This window comes from Aspergillus udagawae, assembly GCF_001078395.1.
Source record: "Aspergillus udagawae IFM 46973 DNA, scaffold_11, whole genome shotgun sequence".
NCBI classification, from domain to species: Eukaryota; Fungi; Ascomycota; class Eurotiomycetes; order Eurotiales; family Aspergillaceae; genus Aspergillus; species Aspergillus udagawae.
In genome coordinates this window covers 276,751-302,438 of record NW_025091274.1, presented here as the reverse complement: position 1 = coordinate 302,438, position 25,688 = coordinate 276,751, and the positions used below count along the sequence as shown (strand labels likewise).

Genomic DNA, 25,688 nt, shown 5'->3' with positions numbered 1-25,688 from the left:
CAGTCCGCGATTTCGTCATCGGCTATTCCAGTTGAGGACTAGCGCGCTGACTCATAGCTAATGCCTGAGGCATACTGATTCCATATCAACGTTCAGAGATCGGCCATTCGCTATAGGCATTAAATAGGCATCGGCAACATGCGAGTATATACATATATCAATTCCGCGTAATCCGTCCTTCCCATCGTACTCCTTCCTTATACCTTTTGAAACTGGCTCCGTCGCCGTGGGTCTGCAGACAGCACCATCAGAACCACAAGAAATACGTCAAATTAGGCAAACATGGCCTTGCCGGAGAAAGCAGAGAAAGAATCATAAAGTCACTACGGCAATGGCTGCAACTTGCACAGCCAGAGAATCGATGTTATACATGTCGCAAGATCAAGGCATCCATCATCTGTGAGAAATCAGCGGTGTCATGTTGCCATTTCTCCAAAGCTCCCATTGATGCCAAAGAATTGGAACCTAAGAACAGCTAAAGTCAGTAACGACGCCTCAGGCATCTTTGATAGAAACATACCAGTCTTCGACATTCAGTGTCGTGGGAGCCGTTGGTCCACTTCGTGAACTGCTACTCCAGTTGTCATCTTGACTAGTATTGTCCATTCCAGCGGCATTCAACGGCGGCTCTAAGCCTTGCATGGGCCATCCATGCTGATTTTCCAATCCAAACATTTGCTGTGGCTGGCCACCTTGCAGGCCCATTCCCGGTGGCAGGCCCGACATCAGCTCTGGACTGGAAAGGTTACGTCCCGGCATCTGTGGCGTTTGGTTCACCATCATGGGACGTTGCTGCATACCCTGTGATTGCAATTGCGGTTGCATTTGTAGTTGCGGGTCGACAGTGTGGTTCTGCGGAGATGCCAACTCGGGGAATATGGCCGTGCCATCAGGGAACAACTGGTCTGGCTGGAAGTTCTCCCAGAGAGACGGGGAGAGGTTGGGCGAAGTACGTGTGACAAGGAAAAGGTCTGGAGGCGTTGCAGGTAGCGAGAAGTGACCATTGAACGGCGTTGTCGGTCGAGTATTGCTTCGGGAATTGCCTGGCATTGTATGTTGAGGGGCAGTAGGGGACCCTTGCGGCACGCTGATCCCGGGAGGTTGTCCCAGTTCTCTGGATGGTGTGACGGCAGGTGTCTGTGGCCGAGATCGTTCGTACGAAACCGGCGGTGTAGGACCCCCGTTTGGCAAACCAATATCCATGTCGTCGAATTTCCGCTTCGGCGGATCAGGTTTCTTCGCAGGATGCTGTTGCGTCGTCTCGGGCCGTACTCTCTGGTGTCTCCTGCCAGCAGCTTTTTGAAGACGTTCTTCGAGAACTTTGTTGCCCAAGATTGACTCGAACAGCGTGTGAACCATTTTCGCCACCAGCCAAACCTTGGACACGTCTTTCAAGGCTTGCATGCAGATGTTGATTCTCTCCTGGCACGTCGCCACAATAGACGGTACTGATGACCGCATTTGGTAGACGTGCATGATCAATGCCGAGAACAAGCTATAGACTCTGCTGGAAGTTAGCAGGAGGCAGTCAATATCACGAAAAGGGAAGACCCACATGAACGCAGGAGCATATCGGATTTCTTGATGAGTCTGTAGATTTTCGACGATAGAGGTTATCATCCCTGCAGCTTGGAAGGCAATCGTACGAGACGGATACGCCATCTCCTCTACACGGTAGCTGTTGGGCGCCGACGAAGCAGGAGGCATGTGTGCCCGATGCAGGAGACAGAGGGTGGTGCTTTGCTCATTAGCCATGGCCATCCAAAGATGAGATACGCTTTGCACTCACTAGTAGTTCGCATGAAGAAGAGCTGCCAAGAAGTGATGCCGGGACTTCTGCCAGCAGACCTCCTTTGGGCAATTCTGAAGCCAGTCTGCCAGGGCCATATCGGAATGCGTCAAGTCCATGGCGTTCATCCTCCGAGATTTGGACGCCACAGAGTATTGTTGAGATAGCACTAGGCCCATGATTTCGCACAGCTTGACATATTGAAGGAAGAACTGTACGTGTACAGGGTCTGGAGGGTACTCGGCGACGCTGTCGATCTCGTCCTCAACGAAATCGTCCTCGGTCAACATGCCCACGTCTGAGTCGTCGGTGTTGATTCCGATCGGCCGACCGAGGGCAACTGCCACGGATCGGTCTCTGGTGAAGAGAGTCCACCAAATACGCTTCCATAATCTCTTGTCTGGCTTGCTGAGTTGAGATGTTTCCACGCTGCGACCGTAAGCCACCGAGCCGAAGTTATCATAGGGAAAGAAGGTCATACCTTCGGTGCATGCCGGAGCCTTGTGCGACGACCATTGCAACTCTTGTCCAGTAGAAGACGTTCTTTGTCACGTCTGTAGGAAGTTAGAACAGGCCGAGTCTCAGACAAAGCAAACAGACAAACCTTCGGGACCTTCCCAGTACCAGCCTAGGAGAACAAGGGCCTGAACAATCGTGACGCGGTCGTCTTCATAATTGGCATCATAAAGTGCTTTCGCCCGTTTATAGAATGTCATTGCAGCGGGGGTGGTGGAGCCGTTCGCATCCATAAGTTGGGGATTCGTGCAAACCCTCGAGCCAGCGAGAAGGATGGCCTGCAGTAGAAGCAAAGAAGGTGGGTTCTTCGGATCGCGATATTGTCGCATGAAACGACTGCGATTGACGATGGGGACGATGGGTGCGACCCATTTGAAATAAGCTTCGACAAGCTCGTCACAGAGAGGTTTTGGAGGCAGCAAGAAAGCACCACGCTGGTGGAGAATGTCGAGTTCGAGGTTGTCGAGGTCCGTCAACCGAGCACGCGATCCTCTGATGTTAGGCGGAAGAGGATAATGCACCACGTCCGTTGTGCCATGACGATCCTGAACCAGGAGCGACAGGTTTGATGACTCTCCGAGATAGGCGACTCTGCCTGCTTCCTTTATCGGTGCTCGAGCGAACTTGGGCTTCATAAATTGGGCGTAAACGTTGTTGTGGGACGATTGCTGAGCCTCTTGCTGCTCGGTGAGGGTGGTCACTGGCATCCCATCGACGGCCATCCGGTTCTTGCGGTATCCAAAAGCATCCTTACCATCCGTGCCGTCGCTTGCCGACTCCTCCTGCTTGTCCTGGCCGTCCTCATTGCGGTCATCAGTCCTACCAGACGACAACGGAGGTCAGTGGTTGTCGAGAGCTATTGCAGGCAATCAGGTAATTTACATACCCGCTGTTTGTATCCTTCGACTTAGTCTGGTTCTTCTTGCGCTTCGGCGTAGGGATCTTGCACTCGATCGAAAAGGCCACACAGTTGGTGCAAGGCACACCTAAACTGGCAGCATCGCAACGGACCTGCTCGAAATGGCTCATGGTCAGCAGCCTCCTTTTTGCAAAATAAGGGCAATGACGGCAGGGGATAAACTCACCTTTCGCGCATGGCAGGTCTATAGCACCCATGACAAAAGTAACAGTTAGCAAAATAACTTATTGTGGTATGATGGTGGTGTGGAATGGGGTGATCGTGGTGAGCTCGATATAGTGATGATAGCTGCGATGGGCCGAGGTGCCGAGGCACCCGCGCAGGTCGCGTTGACCTCGCAGGAACAGATAACGAGAGAACGTACCTCACAAGCACGCGACGCACGTTGTCTGTTTTAAAAGATTAGATAAAGCCAATTAGCATCGATAGAACTTCTTTTAAAACCCGAAGTGCACAATCTACAAAGCTTTCTACCCCAGTATTGTCGACTGGACTGAATTTTCTTCGTGCGACCGTCCGGGACAACAGCCCCGCGACAAGCAGGAGAATCATCAACCCACCACCACAGCAAAGGGAAACATCACCACACACCTTCTGAAACTCATGTGTCCGTTTGGGCCACCGCGAGTGATTCCTGAAGTGCCCGTTGAGCCCGCGGTGCTGGGGGCAGGGCTAGGTCTCGAGGGTGTAGATTCCTGGCGATTCTCTGCTGTTGTGCTCATGGCCAGGTATCCATCCAAAACTTGCGACCGGGGAACGTTTCAAGCGGAGACAGCGATAATAAAAAGGAACAGAGGGCGATGAGGGTGGGTAGCGGTAGGTCTAGGAAATAGACGAGAATAAGGTACTCAAAGGGGAGTACAGGGAACTGGAGATGAACGAGTTTCCTCTTCTTTCCGTCTCTGTCTTAATGGAGAGCGCGTTGCGTATTGGCGAATAGTAATAGGGACGAGAATAAGCCACGGAACAGGTAACTAAAGTGAAGTCTGAGAGCAGACGAACGAGAAAGGCGTCAGAGGAACAAGCGCCACCGGATTAGTAGCAGCTAGGTCTTGAGATGGATGCGATGTGAATGGGACACGAAACCTGTGCGGGTGAGCAGTCTTACCCTGACTGGTCCGTGGTCACAGGGGGTTGTTGGTGCCTCACCGGCTTTGGTGGATTCGAGAGATGCGGTGGAGAGGGGAGGGAAAGGTCTTGGGCGGATCTACTACTAGTACTACGGACTAAGGAACCAGGGTTGAAACGTACCAGAACATGGAGGGTAGTACAATCAAAGAATTTACGACCTTATATACAAAAAAAGGGCCAGACCAAGTACGCCGTCCTTAAGTTCTTGTACTCACTGCTCCAGTCCGGAAAAGCAACATGACCATACGAAGGTAAAGCGCAGGAAGAAAAGGGACACGAGGGAAGTGGCAAACAGGCAGTCCCAGTTGGTACCCCATATACCCACAAAATGTACCCAAGCTCTCAGGTTGCAATATTACCAATTCAATCGCTGTCCCTCAAGGAGTCTGAACTCCGGGGATCCGAAAGAGCAGAGCACAGTGTGAGCTAAGCCTCGAGGAGGGTCGTCCAGGAATTGTGGGGAGAGGAGGACTTATTGGATGAGCTGTTCAATTAATATTTGCTGCCTTATTGCTGGCTGGACCACTGTTAATGTACCTAATAGTACCACTCTCAACTATATTCATGACTGAGAGTTCACTTCAAACATGGTTTATAAACTCGCCAAAGTGCATGCTGTTACTCTGCATTAGTACTGACATGAGTCTTGACCTTCCTTTTATCTTAAATTTGAGGCTCGCAGTGATCTTCTCATATGGAACACCGAACATGGTTTCAGACCCCATAGGTGTAATTACTCTCACGGAATAATCATTCACCTGAACAGTACCTTGCCTCAGGACTAGTCAATTATAATTCCTTAATGCTGCCTCCTATATCTCAGGCCGTCTATGCGCATTCTGTAAGCTAAAGGATAACCCAAAAGGATCCTCAGAAATGGCCCTAACCCTGGTGCTACTGAAAATTTACCACACCAGTAAAGCTTCTTTATTACACTCCACTGTGGAATCTCTTAGGAACCACACCCATTTTCATAGAATGGTATTTGTGCATCTATTTACTGCACAGATAGAATCTGATATTCAAGTATCTATTTCTTGTACAGACACTGCCAACTGAACAATGAACTCTCAGATGGAAGATATCTCCGCAAGTATTGATTATTTCCACTCAAGACTTGATTGCCACGGACAGGGCCTAAACCGACTAGTAGTATCCGCTAATAGACTACGGGACTTGAAAGTGAAACAAGAGGATCATGATGCATGATGATCGTTCAACTTTCTGCCGGGAGTTATCATTCCTTGATATATCGGGTCTAGCCGACACCAACCTATGAAGCCTCAAGGTCCCCGTCTCCCCGTCTCAATCCTTACGTCTGATCGCTCTCGATGACACTAGTCTAATCCTTAACGGCGTGAGCTTGTGCCTCGATCTGGTCCTCAACAGCCGAAGATAGTATGGACCCCAGATTCGGTCTCTTCTAGTCTATACCGCAGGACAAGCGAGATTGCATTCCCTGGTCCTCTGGCTCCCGTCACCACTTGTCTGCTTGCTTTCCTACAAATAACTAGCCATCAAGCAGTCGGTGCTCCCAGCTTCAAAAAAAAAAAAAAAAAATCAAGTCATACTATCACCACGCGGAAAGATACGGAATCCTGTCGCCCATCTCGAACTCTATGCAGCCTGTAGGGAACCAGGAACGAAAAAAGAAAGGAGAAATGAAAGCATCATGCGACCAGCCAACTCCTTGCATCGTTCCTAACTCCATAAACTGCGGCATTTACTCCTGTAATTCGCCCAGAAACATATCCCATCCAACCAAGACCCCCAGACCCTCCGATGAGTCGCAAAATCGCAAAGTAAGGTAAGCTGTAAGGTCCATCCACCATCCCGCATTCCCCCGGTTTTAATTCCCGCATCGCGTCATCAATGCCATCAGATCCGGCTCCTGCCAGTGGGAAGATAGCAATGGAAGAGGTGTAAGGTACTTGGATGGTGCCTGGCTCTTCCCCGCAATTCCGCCATCGTATGGGCTGCTAGGCTGGAAATGGTTAGGGTTGATGCGCGAGAATGCGGGACTAGTTTCTTGGGGTCCAATAGTGGTAAACTTAGTTGAGGCTGGCTTGTGATGCCTCGGCTTAACTGATGCCCCAGTAGTCTGGGGTAAATGATGATTTGTGACTGTAGATGGTCTGAGATGAGTGGTACATAGGTGTGATGGGCAAGCTATCAGCTACAGTTTGTTCAGCAGTGCTGCATCATACAGTGGTCAAGACGAAGACAAGACTATGCGTCTAAACAGTAAAGTACCCAGTAATTAGCTATGTATGGCGTCCTGCCAATAATCTATAAATAACATTTACACGAATCATAAGGAGCCGCCATTCTGGCGAGCCGTTTCACTCCCTTCTAGACCCTCGGCCTTTTTGCCGTTCGCCGCATCTTCAGGCCCAGACTGCGCGCCTGCGACGTCGCTCTCCGCAGTCCCGCCCACGGCCTTGGTGATAGCGGCCCCAATCGCCTTAGAGGTCGGTCCAAAGTCCACCCCGCTGATAAACACCTCGCTAAGGAACTCGAGTCCCGCAACAAAAGTGCAGAGAAAGCTGGCGATCAAAAAGTGGCTGATGGTGGTGCCGATGTCCAGCCAGGACCCTTCATCCCGCACCATATAGAAGAAATTGAGAGTCATGACGTCCGAGATGGACATGACAACCATGAACAGAGCGCTAGGCGCAACCTCCAGCCGGCGGTTGAGGATACCCAGATTAGCGCTGATGATGGCAAAAGGGATGAGGATTTTCAGGATGAGCAGTGCGCCTTGGCTAAAGGGACTGAAAACAGGTATGAGACGGCAGACGCTCTCCAGCGAAAACGATGACACTGATGCGATGTTGCCTGTGCTGAAGAAGGCGGATTGAAGAAGGAAGAAGAAAAACAATGCCACCCGCGTGTCTGCCAGGCCCAGCCTGCGGTAGCGGTATTCCTGCCCATTGACTACCGCTGTAGCATTCAAGCCTGGCTTCTTTGGAACTATATTGCTTCTACCATGGTGCGCCGAGGACCTCGCAGTGTATACGTATATGGCATGCTCCAAACGCACCCACGTGACTAGTGTCATGCAAAACACAAAGTAGAAAAGGCCCTCATACGAAATAGTGAGGATGATAAAGGTGGGTGAGAATGTGAGGAAAAGTACCATCAGGCGGTGCAAGTAGTGGCTGTTAGGATATAGTCGATGGAAAAATGGCAGCAGAAGCGAGGCAACTAGGATCGTGTTAGCCAGATTTGAGTAGGGCTGCAGAACGAGAGTCGAGCCAAGCCACTTCCTCGCAACACTTACCCAGAACGGACCAGCCAACTACTTGGTTACCAAATGGAAGACCTTCCTTGGCCTGCATAGACGAAACACTGGATCTGGTAACTATCATGGCAAGCAAAACCATGCCAACCTACTCAAGTTAGCTGATTTGCTCTGGAAAGTGTTTAGGCAGAAGCATGGTAGACAGCCGCCCGCCGTGTAATTTTGAAGACCGCGCGAGGTGAGAAAAATGACAAAAAGACGTACCTGCATGCCCATGATGACTCGCGACCCCAAGCTAGAGATGGCCCCTGGCGCATGTCCTGAAGATTTGCTGTGTTTCAAGATGGTGTCCTCGAAAAGCAGATAGAACAATCCGGTGAAGAACATCAGCAGCGCACCATAAGTTCTGCAGGAGCAAACGGTTAGAACATCATCCACAAACCAGCCTAGATAATCAGGGACCTCATACATGATGTTGATGTCTTCTACTTTGATTACAGGAAGCAAAGTAAAAGTGCTCATGAGAGAGCACCCGACAGCCCATGTAGCGGACAGAACCGTATTCTGCTTCACAAAGTCGACGCCGTATAAAATAGGCCAGAATGACCCGAGAATGAAACAGGCCGTGAAGATCTCACGTTGGAAGTAGGATTGGACCTGGTTGCCTTGTCAGCTAGCGTCCAATGTGTAAATGTCTTGCAACCTACAAGACCTTCCAAAACTCCAACAAAGGCGATCAGTTGAAATCCGAACGAGATGTAGCCACCGAAAGAGCGAACGTGGCCCAAAAGGATCTCGCGACCAGCGATCAGTGCCTTCCTTCGTGCAAACACCTCTTCCCAGAAAAAGATTGGAAAAGCTCCGTAAAAATAGTATCGCCACGAAGACTTTTGATATGAGAGAACCGAAAAGAGAGCAGCAAGAATAGACGTGAAGAAAATGGTGCTGCCCAGTGTCCGATTTGAATCCGAGGTACCGTGCAAGACATGCAGGTCAATAACGGTTGTCAGTGCATATGCAATCCAGCCTAGGTATCCGAAGGTGATGATGGTTCGGAGGAAGAGCCAGTCATATGTTTGCAGATAGCGCAGCCCCTCTAGCGCAGTAGCGAATAGAGCGCCGGACCTCTGGATGGACTCATCATAACTGCCGTTGGCAATGAGGGCCTTGATCTCGGCAATATGCTCCTCCACCGAGTTCTCGCCATGATCTGCCAATGGCTCAAACGGCTTGTATCGCAGCAATGCGGCCCTCTTTTGCTTCTCCTTCACGCGATACATCTCCAAGACTTCTTGCGTGTTCGCCAATGCAGCGAGCGCCTTCTCCTTGGGACTAGCATCGATATATTCCAGTGGCAATTGACCGACAGAGTTCACAGGGAAATCCAAGCCAGCAAGGTACGCCATGAGAGCAGCAACATCGGCCTGTGCAACATCATGGCGTTGAATGCCGTCAAGGCCCCAATCGGCAGAGAATCCATCCTCATGACCAGTGACAGCCTTTCCCTCTGTGTACTGTGGACCAGCAACACCAGATCCCCAGACGACCAGAGGTGTTCTAGTATTGTCAGGATGACCATCTCCATGGCTTCCCCAATCGCTCATACCATGATCTGCGGTGAAGACAAACGCCGTCCTGTCGTCACCGTAGAACTCTTCTATGAGTGTTGCTACCTCCTGTACCCCCTTGTCCACAACCTTGATGTTATGCAGGTATTCCTTGGAGTAAGGACGGTAGCCGTGGCCTGTGGTATCGAGTCCAAGAAGATGCAGAAAGAACACCACCTTATCCTGACGTAGCTTTGCATCCAACTCGGGATCGCTCTTCGCAGAGGCAAAAAGCTCCTTCACCTTGTCGAAGACCCAGGTATCCAATAGCGTTGCATCCATCGTAAAGTCCTCTATCTCTTCTCCGTACATGTCGGCATCAACACGGCCGGGAACTGCGCCCTCTTTGAACATTGCGAGAATGTCCGGACTCCCCCAACTCCAAGTATGTTGGCTTTGGTTGAAGACACTGTCGAAGTTGACCGGGTTCAATTTCCAACCTGTTGTCACTGCCGAGACATCTTCGTACAGACCCGCGATGAGTGCAACATGTCCAGGTCGAGACTCGGTGGGTACTCGGGTATGGGAGACGCCAAAGGTCCCGTGGGAGAGCACGCGCGATCGAATAAATGGAGCGAGGTAGATTGGATCGTTGTTTTCTGTATCTTCACCGTCTTCCGGAGAAGGGTCTGGAGCTGGCTGAAAAGCCTTGTCGGCGCGCAGGCCATCGGCAACGAACAGCACAAGACGACTGGCTGGCGCATTCGTTCCAGGTTCTCGCTCGACGCCATACGATCTCATGCCGCTCACGATCGGACTGACAAAGTAAATGTCAAATATTGAATAAGCATATATAAGATGGAACACCACCGCGAGGGCGAGAAACCCAAAGCGGCCCAGACGCGCCATCTTGCCTTCACAGGCGATCCAGCTTCGGGGGATAGCTGTAACAAAGGAGTGCAATTGGTCCCCCGATACGTAGTAAAGAAAAGGAGGTCAAACGGTTGTACTGAAAAGAAACGAATGGAAAAAAAGAATATTGCTGACGAGCTGTCAAGCATCTACGAGACATGAACTTTGTCGCTTTTTTAATGACAGCTTTGGGGAACTTGGGGATGCCCCAGCCAATCGGGGGTGCCCAATGCGGCATGCCGCGTTTACGGTGGCCCGCAGAGCCCATAGCGCAGCCCCTGATGGACTATGTATTTCACTATTTGAAGGACTACTCTCATTAGAATAAAGACTTAACAGACTGGCATTAGAAAGATGTACGATAATCCCAACGCGCTTTTCGGTCAACATGGACTATAAACCGTCACCGAGGAATCCTACCATGCTCGATCCAAGACACCCAAATTAGCTCCAGATACCTATGCAACAGGCAAAGATGCCATGCCAAAGCTGAGAAATGCAAGAATAGATGTAACACCAAGAAAGAGCACTTAGGTGGTCGAATTGCGCCGCTTTGTAAGCGCATCGATGACCCGTGCGTAGAATTTTGATGCCTGCTGGCGGACAAAGGTGATATCGACTGTAAGATAGTCGGGAAGAATCTCGACCAGTTCGCGATCGCGACTTTCATCCAACAATGGGACATACTGGAATTCTGCCGTTTCGAAGTTGGTAGATGTTATTGTCGGGACAGCCAATTTGAAGTGAAGAGCTGCTGAGTTGTCAGAAACGCATCTTGCCATCCTCCCTTTTCGAAATGGAACTTACTTCCGTTAACGCCAGTCTGAAGGCAGTCATACAGGTGATCTGATTCCCTCTTCTTGACATCAAGAATGACAAGACCAGTGAGGTCGCTATACAATTCCTCCTTCAACTGCGCGAGATGAGCTGCTTGGGCTGCCTCAGCATCAGCTGCGCGGTTTGCCCTGTTGTTTTTGATTGCGCTTCCAGGAACTTTCGCCGCAGCGTTTTCGAGACTGGCAGTAGTATTACGGGCAGCTGCCAGCTTGGTCTGTAAGGCTTTGACCTCCGACTGAGCAGAAGTCAGTTGGTTCTTAGCCTCTGACATTTGGGATTTCAATTCAGCAACTTCCGCATCCCGCTCCTTCAATTGTTTCTGGAGCGCTCGGCTCTGTTGGCCAAGCTTCTTCTGCGCTTCCAACTCCGCCTTGAGAGAAGCAACCAAATTATTGGAAGCTAAAAATATCAGCATTTGAGATGTGATTAAGTGTGAAGACTTGCATACCTGTTGTCACTGCTTCGCAATGTTGTCGAAGCTTATCCATATTGGCATTCGCCTCGACGACCCCTATCTCTCTGAGGTTACGGTACCGGTTCTCCAGCGCATCATATTTCTTAGTCAAATCACCAAGTCTACGCCTCAACTCCGGTTCACCCATTTTATCATCATCCGTAGAACCCCCGAGCTTCTTCTTGAGAGGAGAGCTTCCTGGTGCGGGCTGTGACGACCGCCTGCCTTTCAGAGGTGATGCTGACGCTGACCGAGGGACCACGGGCTCTTCACGTAGAATAGACTCTTCAATAACTTCCATTTCCTCCTGGTCCTCTTCTGCCGCGACACTGCTGGGTTCTGTCCAATGAATGCGTCGCGATTGTCTCTTCGGCTGCTCTAACTGCTCCTGGGACTTTGCCGGCGGCTGCATTTGTCTCGTAGCCCTCGGTGTATACTCAAATTCACCATCGGTCTGTATCTGCTTTTCAGCACTGACTTTCCTGCGTCCCCGTGTAGCTGCAGGCTTTGCCGATTTTGCCGTTCGATTTGTCTTGGTAGCAACTGGAGCATCATCCAGCTCGTCGTTGGATGCCGCAAAACTCTCAGGTTCTTGGACTCCAACCTCATCCTTGATTTCCTCATTGCCGCCCTTCCTCTCTGGGCCTTCCTGCGTTGCGCCTTGCGCCGAGTTTCGGCTACCCTTTGGTCGTCCCCGTTTGGATGCTTTCTTCGGAGCACTTTCGGGGGCTTGCGCTTGAGCCACTGCCGAATTACGTTTCGTTTCAGCTGGCGATTTGTTTTCAACGGACTTGGATCGTGGCCTTCCTCTCGGTCTCTTGGCTGGGCGTTCGTTTTCGCGCTGTCCTGCATCATTGCCATTGGCCTGCATGGCATCCGCACCGTCCGAGCCGGCCTGACCAGAAAGCCTGGCTGTCGCTTTTCGTTTCGGCATCTCAGGTAATACGTATATTATATTCTCTTAATCAAACAATGATAAATTTGGGATGGTTATACCGCACGCGACATCGTTATACATTCCGTCCGATGAACTTGCCACAAACCAAAACATCGCGTCCACCCACGGACTCACCGCCTTCCATGTCCCTCACCGCATTGCAACAACCACATGCAGATCGCAGGCATGTGACGTCCCGTCGGCAAAGCCACGATGTTCGCCGGCGCAGCGAGTGAGCGCCACAGCTGTCCATATCGCCGACAGCCGACGCTCCTGAACTCTTCAAGGTTGATTTCAATCAACCGAATATCACTCATCGTATTCCCCTCGTTGCTTGCACTCGGGCGACCGACTATCTTCGAGGCCATTAATTGGCTACTTGTTGCAGATTGCCTAACCGTCTGTTACTCCTGACTCGGCCCCGCTATCATGGCTTCCGCGCGCGGTCCAAGATGGCAGCAGTTTTTGCAAGAGCTGGTGATGGTCGCTGGTACTGTGAGTTCTATGACTCTCGGCCTATTTTGACGAGTTCTAATTATCTTTGCTAGTCGGCCTCCGCATACTTCCTCATTCGTTACCTTCTGTCGCGCCTTGATTTCGACCCGGAGAGCCAGAAGAAAGAAGAGCAACGGCGCAAATCTGCCGCCATTCTGCGGAAGCTCGACGGTGGAGATGAATCAGATGACGACTCACCACGCAGAGATGCTAAAAAGGCGCGCCGACAAAGGAGGGGAGATTTGGTCCTCAACCAGTACGAGCAAGCCATCGCTATGGATGTTGTGGCCCCCGATGACATTCATGTCTCATTTGAGGATATTGGAGGTCTGGACGATATTATCGAAGAGCTTAAGGAATCCGTCATCTATCCTCTGACCATGCCTCATCTCTACTCTTCCACGTCATCCCTTCTCAATGCGCCGTCGGGAGTATTACTTTATGGCCCGCCAGGGTGTGGAAAGACTATGCTTGCTAAAGCGCTGGCTCATGAGAGCGGCGCATGCTTCATCAATCTACATATTTCCACCTTGACTGAGAAGTGGTACGGTGATTCGAACAAGCTGGTCAACGCTGTCTTCTCGTTAGCGCGCAAGCTGCAGCCCTCGATCGTCTTCATTGATGAGATAGACGCAGTGCTCGGCACACGGCGGAGTGGTGAGCACGAGGCGAGTGGCATGGTCAAAGCCGAATTCATGACGCACTGGGATGGTTTGACCTCAGCAAATTCTCTAGGTGAACCACAGCGGGTTGTTGTTCTCGGAGCCACAAATCGCATCCAGGATATCGACGAAGCGATCCTTAGGCGGATGCCTAAAAAATTCCCCGTGACCCTTCCTCCGGCCGCACAGCGACTTCGAATTCTCAGTTTGATACTCAAAGACACCAAAGTCGATCGGGAAAACTTCGATGTTCATTACTTGGTCAAGGCAATGGCGGGGATGTCCGGCAGTGATATCAAGGAAGCTTGCCGGGATGCCGCCATGGTCCCTGTTCGAGAACTGATTCGACAAAAGAAGGCAGATGGTTTCCAGATGACATCTGTGAACCCAACTGAAGTTCGCGGCCTTCGTACAGGGGACTTCTTCTCTCGAGCTGGAGGCGTCAGGGTCATTTCACAACCCTCTCAGCCCCAGACACGACCTACAAGCAAAGCCAGTTCAGAGAAAGAGTGGAGCACAGCTGAATCAGATGCAGCATCTGAAGTCGAGGCACGACCCGCGGAGATGGCTGAGCCGCCTGAATAAGCCATCTCTTCAGTGATTTGGATGACTTGCTCGTCTAATGTTCTTGATACCAATGTATACAGCACCCTGGTTATGGCGTTGATTTTTGGTATAATCCAGTTTCTTGCATTCATATATTTTTCTGGTATTCTTCCGGGTCCTTTCCGTTGATGGTTGCTGGCTTTGGCTATCTAATACTTGCGAAACAAGCTCTTTGCCATAAACGGCATTGTTTATAGACTTCTGATAGCATGATAACCGAAAGACTCTCCCTCTCTCAAACTGAAGGTTCCTAGAGATGTATAGAGACCGAATTCACTACATTGTAATGCCGCCAAATCATACACTCTGTTCCACTACGAGACGAGCAAATTTTCATGAAAATCGAAATAGTGATGGACAGACTCCAATTCACAATTTCGTTTCTTCCATTCTGATAGACATTTGACGTGGATAATGGCTGGTTCATATTGGTGCCATAGGCTATAGATAGACAACAGACATACGTATGTAGCGGGTACAGTGGCCACCGGAAGTACGGAGTAGCCCGATTCTTGGAGAGCGGCGGCGACAAGACACTTGCCGATCACAAGAACCTCAGCGATTACGAAGCTCCTCTGTATTCGCTATTATTTTATCTACTCCCTTCAGGTCTTTCAAGTGTTCGTAACCTTTTTCTCGTCCAACACCCTACCCCGATTGACTGAAACGGAACGCTTGGCGCTCGTTGGGTCCAGTCCGTTCGTTTACTCCATCCAGACTGACATTGCGGGTCGTCGTCACAAGGAGTCCTCGCATCCCGCGTCTCAACTCCCAGATCTGGCCAGCTTTCTACACTTCCCCTGTTGCCTCACTCTGCGCGCCTGCATACTTCAGCACTTATCTCGGAGGGAAAGATCCCATTCAGTATATTCGTGGTCACTCATTCTTCCCCACCTGCCCCTGGGTTCGGTGATTGCAGTAATACGGTGACTGGATGACGAATGGTCTATCCTAGGTAGAGGGACCTCCGATGGCAACACATGCCTTGGTGATCTCACGTGCTGAGTTAAGCTCCTAAGGAAGAGCTTGCGACATCCATCAAAGCGCGGACATCCATTGTTTCTCTGTTTCGCCGGGAATGAGTTCCAACAATGGCATTATTGACACTTTCAGCCCTGGGGCCGCCAGTACAAACACTGGCAATAGATCTACGTCCACCGTCCGACCACGTACCCGCCGTCTGATATCGGTTGATGATGTTACCGACGAGGACTATGGAAGACCAATGCAGTCCACCAGGCTTTCTGCCACAACGCTTTCACGGGACCCCTCCTCAGTCCGTTCGCGAGGTGCCACCCCATCACCCCACACATCCCGCGGGGCGTCACCACTTCCAATGCGGCATCCTTCGCGCGCCACTGAATCAATCAACCGAGATAATCTCAACGGGTTCGGTGCTTCCCTAGGCGGGCACAGTCAGACAGGGAAGGCACAGGTCAGGTTCGCCGATTCTTCTCGGGCAGCGGTGGATTTTCTAGATGCTTCTTGGACTTCCTTACAAAGTCTGGCATCTTCTTTTTTGGGGAGTGATATTGCCCGACCCGCACCGAATGGAACGGCACGTACCCATGCGAGGAAGCCTTCGCGACCAGATCCGTACATGAGGGCTACTCCAAAGACACCCCCAGCCTGGGGCCCGTCGGCCCCGTCCACGTCGGAAATTGCAGCCGGAACAAAGGAAGAAAGACAGGCTATGGTGCAGGCAAAGAAGCGGGAGGCTCTACTACTAGCAGACACGGGCTCCGGGGCTAGTCGCGACACTCTGCACAAGAGGCGAGATTCCGGTGAACAGACGGACCACTCGGCGATCGATGCAAAGCAGGACGAGGAGGCTTTAGCGTATATACACCACGTTCAGCCCAATGACAGCGTCACCGGGGTTGCGATTAAGTATGGCTGTCAACCAGCGATTTTTCGAAAGGCCAACGGATTTTGGCCCACTGATAGTATTCAGACCAGGAAGACTGTGCTTTTGCCAGTTGCCTCCTGTTCTGTGAAAGGACGGCCGGTTTGTGCCCCGGCCGAACTTGATCTTCTAGGCGACTACACTTCGAATCGGGACTCTCTAGAGGATCTGAGTGGAAGCTCCATAGCACCTACCCCAAGTTCAGACACTCGGGCTTCCACGGCCGAGGAGGAGGCATCTGCAGAAGCGCCGCTTGAAGGGGAGGCAGATAGGATCTGGAAGCATCAGTCATGGGTGCAGATCGATGGGTTCTCCACGCCAGTCGAGATCGGCCGCGTTCCTCGCAAAGCTTTGGGATTCTTCCCGCGTACACGACGAAAATCTCTATCTTACACAGACTCCGAACCTCGTTCGTCGGTATCCGGCCGCAATCGGACGGCAACTCTCACTTCAACTCTGCCTTCACCGACTGAGTCGCCATCGTCGCAAGCGTCCACTTCACAGAATCGAAGCATTACAGACCCTTCAAAGCCGCGAGCCATGTCTAGTGCCAAACCGAGACCGCATCACCAACGACAACGCAGCAATATACAGCTCGTGGGAACAGGAGTCGGAACGCTCGATCGCAGTGCGATGGCTCCAGGGCCAGCTCTGGACGGATTGAGTAAATTTGTCGCACAACATCTGCCAAATTTAGCTCCTGCTCCTGCGCCCCCTGGCCTGGGAAGGATGCCGTCCGAGTATGCCACGGCTACGGCTTCCACTGCCTCAACTAGCCTTGACAATATAGGGGGTGCAGTTGAAGGCTGGGTGAGGAAATTGACGACTCGAGCGAAAGCAGGTCTCAGCGACCTACAACAGGGCGCTCAAGCGTATCAGAGCAATACCGGTGCGGGGACTAGCCGACGTCGCATGGGAGATTTAATCGAACTGAACGCTGGCTTGGAGTCAAGGAATTCATCTGGCCTTCTGCCGGAGAATTCGCGAAAACCGGATCTGAGCCGGTCAGGATCAAATCTGCACGACGCGCCCTCATTGAGAGGGCGTTTTCCCAGTCCATCATCCGGAACGAGCAGGACTCGCACGGGTGAATCAAACCTAGGCTATGGCGACCGAGTGAAGGATGACTGATCTCGTGCACAATGTTCATAGCTGCTAGGTCTCGCAATTCTGGCTTGTATTTATCCTGGTGTCTGGATCATCACTCACCTAATTGCCCCTCTGCATTCTTTCTGCCATTCAGAATATTCGTACAACCAGCATGGCGGCGCAGGACAGCACCTCTGATATACAATGTGGTTGACCCTGATAATATTGCTAGAGGGTGTTGGGATACCCGTTGAATCGTTTCTTGCTTCGACCCGATGTATTTAGCTGAAGCAGCTCATACCCATTTTCAGATAGTTAACTTGACATAGATCATCAGCGTTCGTATACCATTTTTTTTTCTGGAGTATCAGGTCTTTCTACAGACTACGCCAAATGGTTATGAGCTTGGAGAGATAAATGCTTCCTTAATAGACAACCTAGGGATTTAAGAATAGCCAGACTGATTTCCTCCGTGGCTTGTTGCGTCGGTCTTCTCGCGGGTATGAGTGACAGCATCGAAGCTGCAATCAAAGCTTCTAACGGGTCCTGCAGATGCAAGCATCAAAGCTCTGTTATTCTCTGATTGGCATTGGGTAAATGCTGCAGACGGAGAAATTAATGTACAGTACTAGTTGACGCTAGCGACCGTCACTGCGTCTCCTTAAATACTTCCACCTATCGTCTGCTTCTCCCCAGCATCAAGAGACGAAAGCGTATCCACTTCCCCGGAATAGACCATTGACAAAGCACTGATGAAGATGCGGAGGTTCTCCAACCTGGGGACTGCATTTAACGGTCTGATTTCCACGGAGATGGCAGCCCAGCCGGTCGTGCGCAGTGTCTCTCAGCGACAGAGACAAGACCGACATGGCGTACCGAGTCTCCTCTCTCCCCTGGTTGTCTCTCGCACTGGGCGCATTGAGCGTTGCTCTGCCGGGTTCGCAGATCCAAGGCACCATCGCAGACTACCCGACAGCCACCGTGCATGCGAGCCACCACTCCAGCTCAGAAACCGTCTTTGTAGGCCGTTCTTTACCGGAGTTTGACCAGGAACTGTTCCTGGGCATCAAATATGCAAACCAGCCGGTTCGATTCACACCGTCGAGCTTGAAAATATCCTATGCTGCCAACGACAGTAACTCGGGCCCCTTTGATGTTTCTGGGACTGGCCTGGCGTCGCCCAAGGGCACAGTGCTGTACAATGCCACTCAATACGGGCACGAATGTCCCGGCTACGGATCGGACGAGACCAAGCTGGTCAATATGGGGCCGATTACCTTGCATGAAGACTGCCTGAACCTCAATATCATTCGCCCTACGCGGAAATCGGATCACGAGGAATTGCTTCCAGTGATGATATGGATCTTTGGAGGTGGATGGCAGCAGGGGGCTACTGCTGATCCGAGGTATGGTTTATCGGCTGGTAGTACTGGACAGACTGACAAGTATCCGTGGTAGATATAACATGAGCTATATTCTTCATCAAGGAGCTTTGAATGGCAAGCCGGTGCTTGGTGTCTCGATCAATTACCGTGTTGCTGCTTTTGGATTCCTGGACTCGGAGGAAGTTAGGGTATGTATCAATACGACTGTGCAAGGCTATGCTGACAGTACAGGCTACCGGCAATAACAACCTGGGTCTACGAGATCAACGGGTCGCCATGCGATGGGTCAAGGAGAACATCAAAGCGTTTGGGGGCGATCCTGACAGAGTTACAATCTGGGGAGAATCTGCGTGAGTGAGGAATCACCACTGCCATCCTTGCAATGCTGACTCCAGCAGAGGTGCCTACAGCGTTGGTGCTCATTTGGTTGCCAATGGTGGTGACAATGAGGGTCTATTCCGGGCCGGTACGTTCTCACTTCGCATTTACTACCTGGAAGGCTCACATGGTCGTAGCAATCATGGAATCTGGTAACGCTATTGGGCCCCCATGGAACGGCACAGACTGGCATCAGCCGATGTACGACCGCATCGTGAACAAGACGGGGTATTTTCACTCGCACCTTACGGGTAGAGTCTACGCTGACAAAATAGTTGCTCAACATCCTTGGATACACTTCAGTGTCTACGAGAAGTCCCGTACGAGTCCTTGTACGACGTGGCATATGAGGGTCTGGAATGGTTCGCCGCCATCGACGGGTCCTTTATCAGGGAGTACCCTCAGATCAGTTACACTGCAGGCCGACTAGCACAAGTACCCATCCTCGTTGGATCCAACACAGATGAGGGGACAAGCTTCGGTACTACAGGGACAAACACCGACGAAGACTGCATTAACCAACTCATATGTGCGTTTTTCTCTGTATGGCCAAGGCGACGACTAGTACTGACAACGACAGCCTCGAAACGCTGGGTCCTCACCCGTGTAGAAGCCACGCGTCTTCTCACGTACTACCCCAACGACCCTGCCCTGGGATGTCCCTACGGCTGGGGAAACGTGACATGGCCGAAGCTGGGACTGATGTACAAACGGTACGAATCGATGGCAGGCGATCTGACCATGGCGGCCCCAAGACGGCTGCTTGCGCAGACCATGGCCAAGTACAAGAAACAGGTCTACTCTTATCGATGGGACGTGCCAGCCCTGAACACAAGTAGCACCATTGGTGTCGGACATTTTGCAGAGGTAGAAAGGCGCCACCACTTGCATATATATCCATGACTTATCCTGTCGTACAGATCCCTTTCGTCTTTGCGAATCCCGTGCAGAACATTACACCGCTGGGAACTGATCCCGCACGTCTCGAACTGGGCAACATGGCCGCTCGCATGTGGACGTCTTTCGTGACGGACCTGAATCCCAATGGACATGGAGGTAGGTCTGGATCATGACTTGAGGGGGACAGACTGACAGGCATAGTACCTCGAATCCCGCAATGGCCCAAGTACACACCAGGAAAGCAGTCGTCAAACTTTGTCTTTCGTTTGCCCAGAAATGCAAGCTATGTGGAGCGGGATGACTACCGCTTGGATGGGATGGATTATATCAATAGTATTGCACGGTAGAGCTATATAGGGGTCGTCTTGAGTTGAGATCCAACCCATACCTATCGGGGCAACACGACAGAGAGTCTAAGTGCGAACATAAATTCGAAGACATGATGGCTCTCGTCAACTGGTAGCCAACTGGTAGTCAACTGGCAAGCCATTCGCGAACGAGGTCACCTAGCATGATCCAGTCAATTAAAGTCTATTCATGTAACTCATCTATTCTGCTGTCTATCAGAGATCTAATCCGAGAGTCAGTCACAAGTCTGACAGCCAAAACCACGCCATCCTTCTCCCAGCCCAACCCTAATCAAGAGCATGGTCTTTAATCTTGAGAAGCTCGACCTCACTAACCAACAACATCAGCCTCAACATCATCGCCACATCAAATCTAACCGAGTCGGAACTCAGAACTCACAAAACAAGCGAAGCATTCGGCGGAATCAGCCCCGGGAAGCCCCTAGCACACACCATTAACCGCCCTATTGGAACTCCGTAGTCAAACGAGGACATAGAAACGAGCATACTTCTCTCCATATCCATAATCCCTACCCCCATATCAGCCAACGTCAGCGTCACAAATCCCAGAGGCAGAAACGAAAGCAGAGCCATACCCACTCATCGTCAGTATCGCCCTCTCCCCTAGACTCATCTGCGGAACGCCCTCGTCCCAGCCTGCAGCCGCATGAACAACCCAACACAACATCCAGCATAGCAACAAGCACAGAACTGTGAAACAGACGTACCCCGGATGACATCTCCCACCCCGATAGTCACCTGCAGCGGGCCGCGTCTGTTCGAGCTGTCGAATCTGATAAGAGGAATTAGCATAACTTCAACCTTACACCGAAGGGTTCACGATGAGTGTTCTACTTACTCCTTCCCTTTATGGTGGTCAGGGTTCGACTCATCGTACAGATAGCCGGTGTAGTTGAGCTCGACGGGGTCACCGGGTATGGGGTGGTCTTTGCCGTTGCCCATTCGGAGGGTTTCTTTTTCGAGGCCCATTGTATGATTAGCACTGGGGTTATTGTGAGAATGGGTGTATTCTAATAGAGCAAAGGTTTAGGAAAGTGGAAGGTGCAGAAGGAGGTGGAGGAGGGAGATTGAGGTCATATTGGGTGGGTTTGATGTAATCATTTCATAAAGAGTCGATTGTTGGATCCGGAGGGTAACAAGAGGAGGGCGGTCTATGGTGGTAATTAAAGTATCTAGGTTCAATGCTTTATTGTCTGCGATAAGTGTTGGTGCAGCTGTGCCTTGGTTTGATCTGCCGATCCGGTTTGGGTGCAGTCTGTCTAGCTAGTCCTGCCAGAAAGACATCTTCTTCAACTCATCAATATGGATCGACCGGATCTGCGTCCGCGGAAACCGCTCGTCCACCACCGGCCCATCCCCCAGCTCGAGATAATGCAAACTCGAGATACCAGCCTTCTCCATGAACGCCAGCACCCCGTGGAAATTGAAACCGACCTGGTCCAGCCCGTGGCTATCATCCGAGAGGACAAACCGGCCTCCTCGCGCCAGGAATTCCTATTGAGGTCAGTGTCCATCCTCCCCACAGAAGACAAAGAGAGAACTAACTCTGCAAATCTCCTCTTTGGGGTAAGGCTCGCTCATGCCCTTCCGTAACGCAGCCGAGTTCAGCTCCAGCATGCCCCCGTACCCCGCGATGAAGTCCAGATTCCGCAGAATCCGCTCCCATACCCCCGGCCACTGCTTGAAGCTGCGTTCCGGATCATCGCTCTTCAATTTAATCAGATCAAAGTGCCCCACGACAAGCGGCCGCAGCTGCGTCAGCATATCCAGCTGCTCGTCAAAGTAGCGCTCGAACAGACGCTCGTCCGTGCCGCCGGCCAGCTCGCGAGCCTTTTCATACATAGGCCGGTCATAGTCGATCGGCACGGTCAGTGTATGATGCACGGATCCTACGAAGAACTCAAACGGGAACCTCGAGAGGCTCTGCTCGATCAGGGCCCGTGACTCGGGCCGAATCCAGTCAATCTCGAACCCAATGAGGATCTGGATCTGGTCTGCATATTTCTCGCGCAGCCGCACGGCCTCTGCGAAGTATGCGGCTTCGTTGGCGATCAGGGCGGCTTCGGTGTTGCCGGTTTCGAGCTGATGAGTCAGTGATTTGGTTTGGGATAAAACGTTACTCGGGGACGTACCTCTTCCGGGTAGAAATCTTCTTTTGCTCGGGGCATGTGCTCGGTTAGACAGAAGACTTTGAACTTTTTGGAGATGGCCAATTGGATAATCTCCTCTAGTGAGTCTTTGGCATGACCAGGGCAGAACTGGCCCGAATGGCTGTGGTGGGAGAACGGCATGACTGCACAGGTCTTGAGGGATAGAGCGTGTAATAGAAGAGAGGTCACTTAGACGACGAGTTAAAGATGTAGAAATAGCAAGACCTGAGGTAATACGCAGTAGATTAGGGGTGGATTCAATTGATAGTAGTATGCAAGTGTCAGCGCAAACCACCAATGTAACGCTGTATTGAGACTGCGTGGGAGAGAACTGCCCCGCCCAGAGAGATTTGAGCCAAGTTCCGAGAATATAAATATATTGATATCAAACAATACTAGGGAAAGTATTTATTAGATCTGTCTTCACAGACCAATGATGATTGATGCTCAAGATAAATATGAGGAAAGGTTGCTACAAGCCAAAGGGAAAAAGAGAGGATAACAAGTCCGCCGACCCACTATCATCCATCCATCTTCAGATCCGGCAACTCTTTCGCAATATTTACAGCACTGCATCCGAGTATTCTTACTTGCGTCTATACTATATATTACAAGACCAGTGATTGTGGACTTGTGGCCAATACACCCAGTAATCCCACTAGTTAGGGAGACAGAGGTGATGCCATGTCATTCATCAGGGATGTCTAAAGTCACAATGTTCATTCCATTGCACTCAGAAGCAGTTCATCATCTCTAGGACTTGACCTGGCTTGCTTCGTATTCCTTATACCAGTGGTCGCATATACCATCAACCCTCTGTCACTCATCTTACGGCAGCCCTAGCGTGGTGCCAGGACGCATAGACGTGTTCACCAGAGTCGCTTTTAATACATCGGAGTTTTCAGCAGAGCAAGAGAGCACGAGAACCTCCCGCAGCCGAGAGGAAGATCATGAGCCGGTGAAAATCCCAGATTGTTGTGTCTAGATGTTGAGTCCGACTGTGGGGTCTCTATTGCAGGCCCTCTGAAGGATAAACGATGCGGAATATCATATCCATGGTATGCACCTCCACGGAATCTCACCTGGAACTCTTGCAGAAAGAAGATCTGCCGCTTGGCGGCGTAAACACTCGGCCCACGTATTGTTAGGCCCTTGCATGAGGTGAGCATTTCTCCAACTAGTTATAAAATAGTTGGAGATAGGGTGGCCTCCCACAACCCATCAACTCGAAACACTCGCTGTTAGTGAACTGTTGAGCGAGTCTGAATCGTCGTAGAATTTTTCTTGAGCGCTTGTCATATTGAATGTGCTCGCGTATGCAGCAGATCAATCAGGATCGTTAATTCCCAGGTGACGGTCGTGGAGGAAACCTTCGATAATCCCCGAACCACGCACCGGGACACCAGCAGACGTGCTCCTCGTGCTCCTCGCATGAGACATGGAAATGCCCATCTCATCCCGAAGGATTCCTTCCGAAGAGGACCGAGGCATCAATAACCTTCAACCGGATAGACCTCAACCAGCCGCAAGCACCGTAGCAACCACATAATCCCCGTCATGCGAGATAGACAGCTTGCCTACTCTGCCTTCGCCACTCCCCCTACCACCCAGAGGATTCAAGTACACAATCTCCGGTCTACCCTTATCAGCCTCACCCACCCTAACAATAACATCCTTCCATCCGAGGGACGCCGCGCCCGCCGGGGCAGCTTTACGTGCTGCCTCTTTTGCGGCGAAGCGGCCTGCCAGCCAGCGCGCCATGTCTGGTGTTATTGCGTTATTTCCAGCTTTCTCTGCGCCGGATGATGGTGGTAGGGGGGAGAATCTGGTGCGGAAGTCTTGCTGCTCCTGTTCGTGGAGGATCCGCCGGGTGAAGCGGTGGAGGTAGTCGGGACGGTTGACCAGGCGGAGAATTCGGGGGAGGTGAACGACGTCCGTCCCTATGTTGAGGGAGTATGGAAAGGGAATTGGTTTCATAGGTGGCTATTGAGCATCATAGGCTTTAGGAGTTGATCTTTGTAGAACGGGTTCGGAGACGCTGTTTGTATTCTTGAGATCATGTGACTGATGCCAGTGGTTGGAAGCGAAACCGAATCACTGAATGATGATGATGATACTGGAAAGCGAACTATACTTAAATCTGACGAATTCTGTCTAATCGCTATTCGGCATCCGCCAATGATATACGCATCGGATGCACTTCCTCACCTGTCTGCCCGTGAGTTGCTGCATGCTACGAGGCCTTCTACATTTAATCTTCTAAGATATTGTCACTCTGCTCAACGTATTAAGCTCCCCTGGAACTGAGGGACTTCAAGAGTAGATAAATCTCCACGCGCGAGTCACCTGGTGGCGAGTTGAAGGAAACAATCTCAAATGGCGTATACCTCTATTATGTACAGATCATCAACACCACTAGCACAGCCATTGAGCCCCATCACTAGCGTATCTTGACACACACGACTATAGGGATCCCGTCTATTATCGCAGGAATTCACCCAACTATAGAATCGTTTCCATGATGGATATATCTCGCGTTCAATTTCCTTTTCGTCGTGCATCAGCAAGGCGTCCTCGAGCGAGTCCCTATCGTCAAAGGGGGACACTCTAATGATCCGATTTCTTTTGCTCCCCGTTTACTTGGTTCAAGAAGTCCCTGTGATGACCACGGTTAGCCCCAATCGAAAGCAGCTTGTTGTGCCAGTAACTCCAATGATAATGTGCAGAGTCGGTATGCCATTGAAGACCGTGGGAGGTCATTGGAGGTCATTGGAACCGCAACGTTGGACGACATATGTGTAGAGTATGGACGCAAACATACTGGATGAACTTCTCCTCGTCCTTGGAAGAGGCCTGAATGGGAGGAGTAGCCTGCTTCTTCTGACCACCGCCGCGAGTCGACAGGAAGACACCACCGAACAGTGCGCCCATGACGCCCATGGCGAGCTAAAATAATTGACCAGAATTAGCCATACGCCATTGCAATGTCATCAGTGACCTGACTCCTGTTCGGCTGTCGTTGCATCACGAAGATATGACGGGAGAGACCGGGGGGAACGTACGACGTGGGAGCCGACCTGCTTGCCGGCAATCTGGTAGTAGGCAACCATGGTGATGGATTGGAGTAGGTTTGACAGAGGAGGATAGACGCGGGGAATGGAGCAATAGAATAATAGGACCTGCGGATGCAATCGTCAAAAGCCAGCAGCGATGGAAGTTGACTGCACGGCTTGGTCTTTACCTCATTCGGTTAGAGCCGCTGTTGAGATCCCGTGATATCACGTGTATAATGCATGACATAATAGGTTTTCTTGGTATCATGTGATGTTCCGGCACGGTCCGAATTAAGGAAGGATCGGGAAGTTCCGCAGTACCGCATCACAGGACGTTTGAGAGCACAAACAGCCAACCACCACCAGTGACCAATTGATTACAGGATATGAGCAGGAGTATATGCTACGAT

At 51.1% G+C, this 25,688-nt stretch overlaps 10 protein-coding genes across 10 annotated transcripts; 3 read left to right on the top strand and 7 right to left on the bottom strand.

The window, feature by feature from the left end:
* Positions 1–416: 416 nt before the first annotated feature.
* On the bottom strand, positions 417–3,946 carry farA (CeGAL family transcription factor; the record flags this gene model as incomplete). Its single annotated transcript, XM_043296157.1, has 9 exons — positions 417–465; positions 521–1,504; positions 1,556–1,738; positions 1,790–2,218; positions 2,271–2,343; positions 2,394–3,124; positions 3,192–3,316; positions 3,589–3,613; positions 3,816–3,946. The coding sequence occupies 9 exons, from the start codon at positions 3,944–3,946 to the stop codon at positions 417–419; spliced, it is 2,730 nt and encodes a 909-aa protein (XP_043152092.1).
* Positions 3,947–6,666: 2,720 nt separating this feature from the next.
* Positions 6,667–10,055, bottom strand: Aud_002155 (mannose-ethanolamine phosphotransferase MCD4; the record flags this gene model as incomplete). The annotated part of the gene is made up of 5 exons (XM_043296156.1): positions 6,667–7,562; positions 7,639–7,747; positions 7,864–8,005; positions 8,069–8,256; positions 8,307–10,055. The coding sequence occupies 5 exons, from the start codon at positions 10,053–10,055 to the stop codon at positions 6,667–6,669; spliced, it is 3,084 nt and encodes a 1,027-aa protein (XP_043152091.1).
* Positions 10,056–10,588: 533 nt separating this feature from the next.
* Aud_002154 (putative chromosome segregation protein (Pcs1)) lies at positions 10,589–12,283 on the bottom strand (the record flags this gene model as incomplete). The annotated part of the gene is made up of 3 exons (XM_043296155.1): positions 10,589–10,809; positions 10,866–11,294; positions 11,344–12,283. The coding sequence occupies 3 exons, from the start codon at positions 12,281–12,283 to the stop codon at positions 10,589–10,591; spliced, it is 1,590 nt and encodes a 529-aa protein (XP_043152090.1).
* Positions 12,284–12,715: 432 nt separating this feature from the next.
* Positions 12,716–14,028, top strand: Aud_002153 (protein-degrading AAA family ATPase MSP1; the record flags this gene model as incomplete). The annotated part of the gene is made up of 2 exons (XM_043296154.1): positions 12,716–12,781; positions 12,835–14,028. 2 exons carry the CDS (start codon positions 12,716–12,718, stop codon positions 14,026–14,028), a joined length of 1,260 nt encoding a protein of 419 aa, XP_043152089.1.
* Positions 14,029–15,127: 1,099 nt separating this feature from the next.
* Aud_002152 (putative LysM domain protein) lies at positions 15,128–17,086 on the top strand (the record flags this gene model as incomplete). Its single annotated transcript, XM_043296153.1, has 1 exon — positions 15,128–17,086. The coding sequence occupies one exon, from the start codon at positions 15,128–15,130 to the stop codon at positions 17,084–17,086; it is 1,959 nt and encodes a 652-aa protein (XP_043152088.1).
* An 825-nt stretch (positions 17,087–17,911) lies between these two features.
* On the top strand, positions 17,912–20,054 carry Aud_002151 (putative triacylglycerol lipase (LipA); the record flags this gene model as incomplete). The annotated part of the gene is made up of 9 exons (XM_043296152.1): positions 17,912–18,450; positions 18,503–18,617; positions 18,661–18,779; positions 18,828–18,895; positions 18,945–19,035; positions 19,083–19,336; positions 19,388–19,674; positions 19,728–19,863; positions 19,909–20,054. 9 exons carry the CDS (start codon positions 17,912–17,914, stop codon positions 20,052–20,054), a joined length of 1,755 nt encoding a protein of 584 aa, XP_043152087.1.
* A 288-nt stretch (positions 20,055–20,342) lies between these two features.
* On the bottom strand, positions 20,343–21,044 carry Aud_002150 (FKBP-type peptidyl-prolyl cis-trans isomerase; the record flags this gene model as incomplete). Its single annotated transcript, XM_043296151.1, has 6 exons — positions 20,343–20,385; positions 20,455–20,496; positions 20,564–20,584; positions 20,651–20,711; positions 20,783–20,847; positions 20,914–21,044. The coding sequence occupies 6 exons, from the start codon at positions 21,042–21,044 to the stop codon at positions 20,343–20,345; spliced, it is 363 nt and encodes a 120-aa protein (XP_043152086.1).
* A 294-nt stretch (positions 21,045–21,338) lies between these two features.
* Positions 21,339–22,366, bottom strand: Aud_002149 (histidinol-phosphatase; the record flags this gene model as incomplete). The annotated part of the gene is made up of 3 exons (XM_043296150.1): positions 21,339–21,569; positions 21,621–22,157; positions 22,208–22,366. 3 exons carry the CDS (start codon positions 22,364–22,366, stop codon positions 21,339–21,341), a joined length of 927 nt encoding a protein of 308 aa, XP_043152085.1.
* A 1,374-nt stretch (positions 22,367–23,740) lies between these two features.
* On the bottom strand, positions 23,741–24,202 carry Aud_002148 (uncharacterized protein; the record flags this gene model as incomplete). Its single annotated transcript, XM_043296149.1, has 1 exon — positions 23,741–24,202. The coding sequence occupies one exon, from the start codon at positions 24,200–24,202 to the stop codon at positions 23,741–23,743; it is 462 nt and encodes a 153-aa protein (XP_043152084.1).
* A 630-nt stretch (positions 24,203–24,832) lies between these two features.
* On the bottom strand, positions 24,833–25,335 carry Aud_002147 (ATP19 family protein; the record flags this gene model as incomplete). The annotated part of the gene is made up of 3 exons (XM_043296148.1): positions 24,833–24,881; positions 25,047–25,171; positions 25,288–25,335. The coding sequence occupies 3 exons, from the start codon at positions 25,333–25,335 to the stop codon at positions 24,833–24,835; spliced, it is 222 nt and encodes a 73-aa protein (XP_043152083.1).
* Between the last annotated feature and the right edge of the window lie 353 nt (positions 25,336–25,688).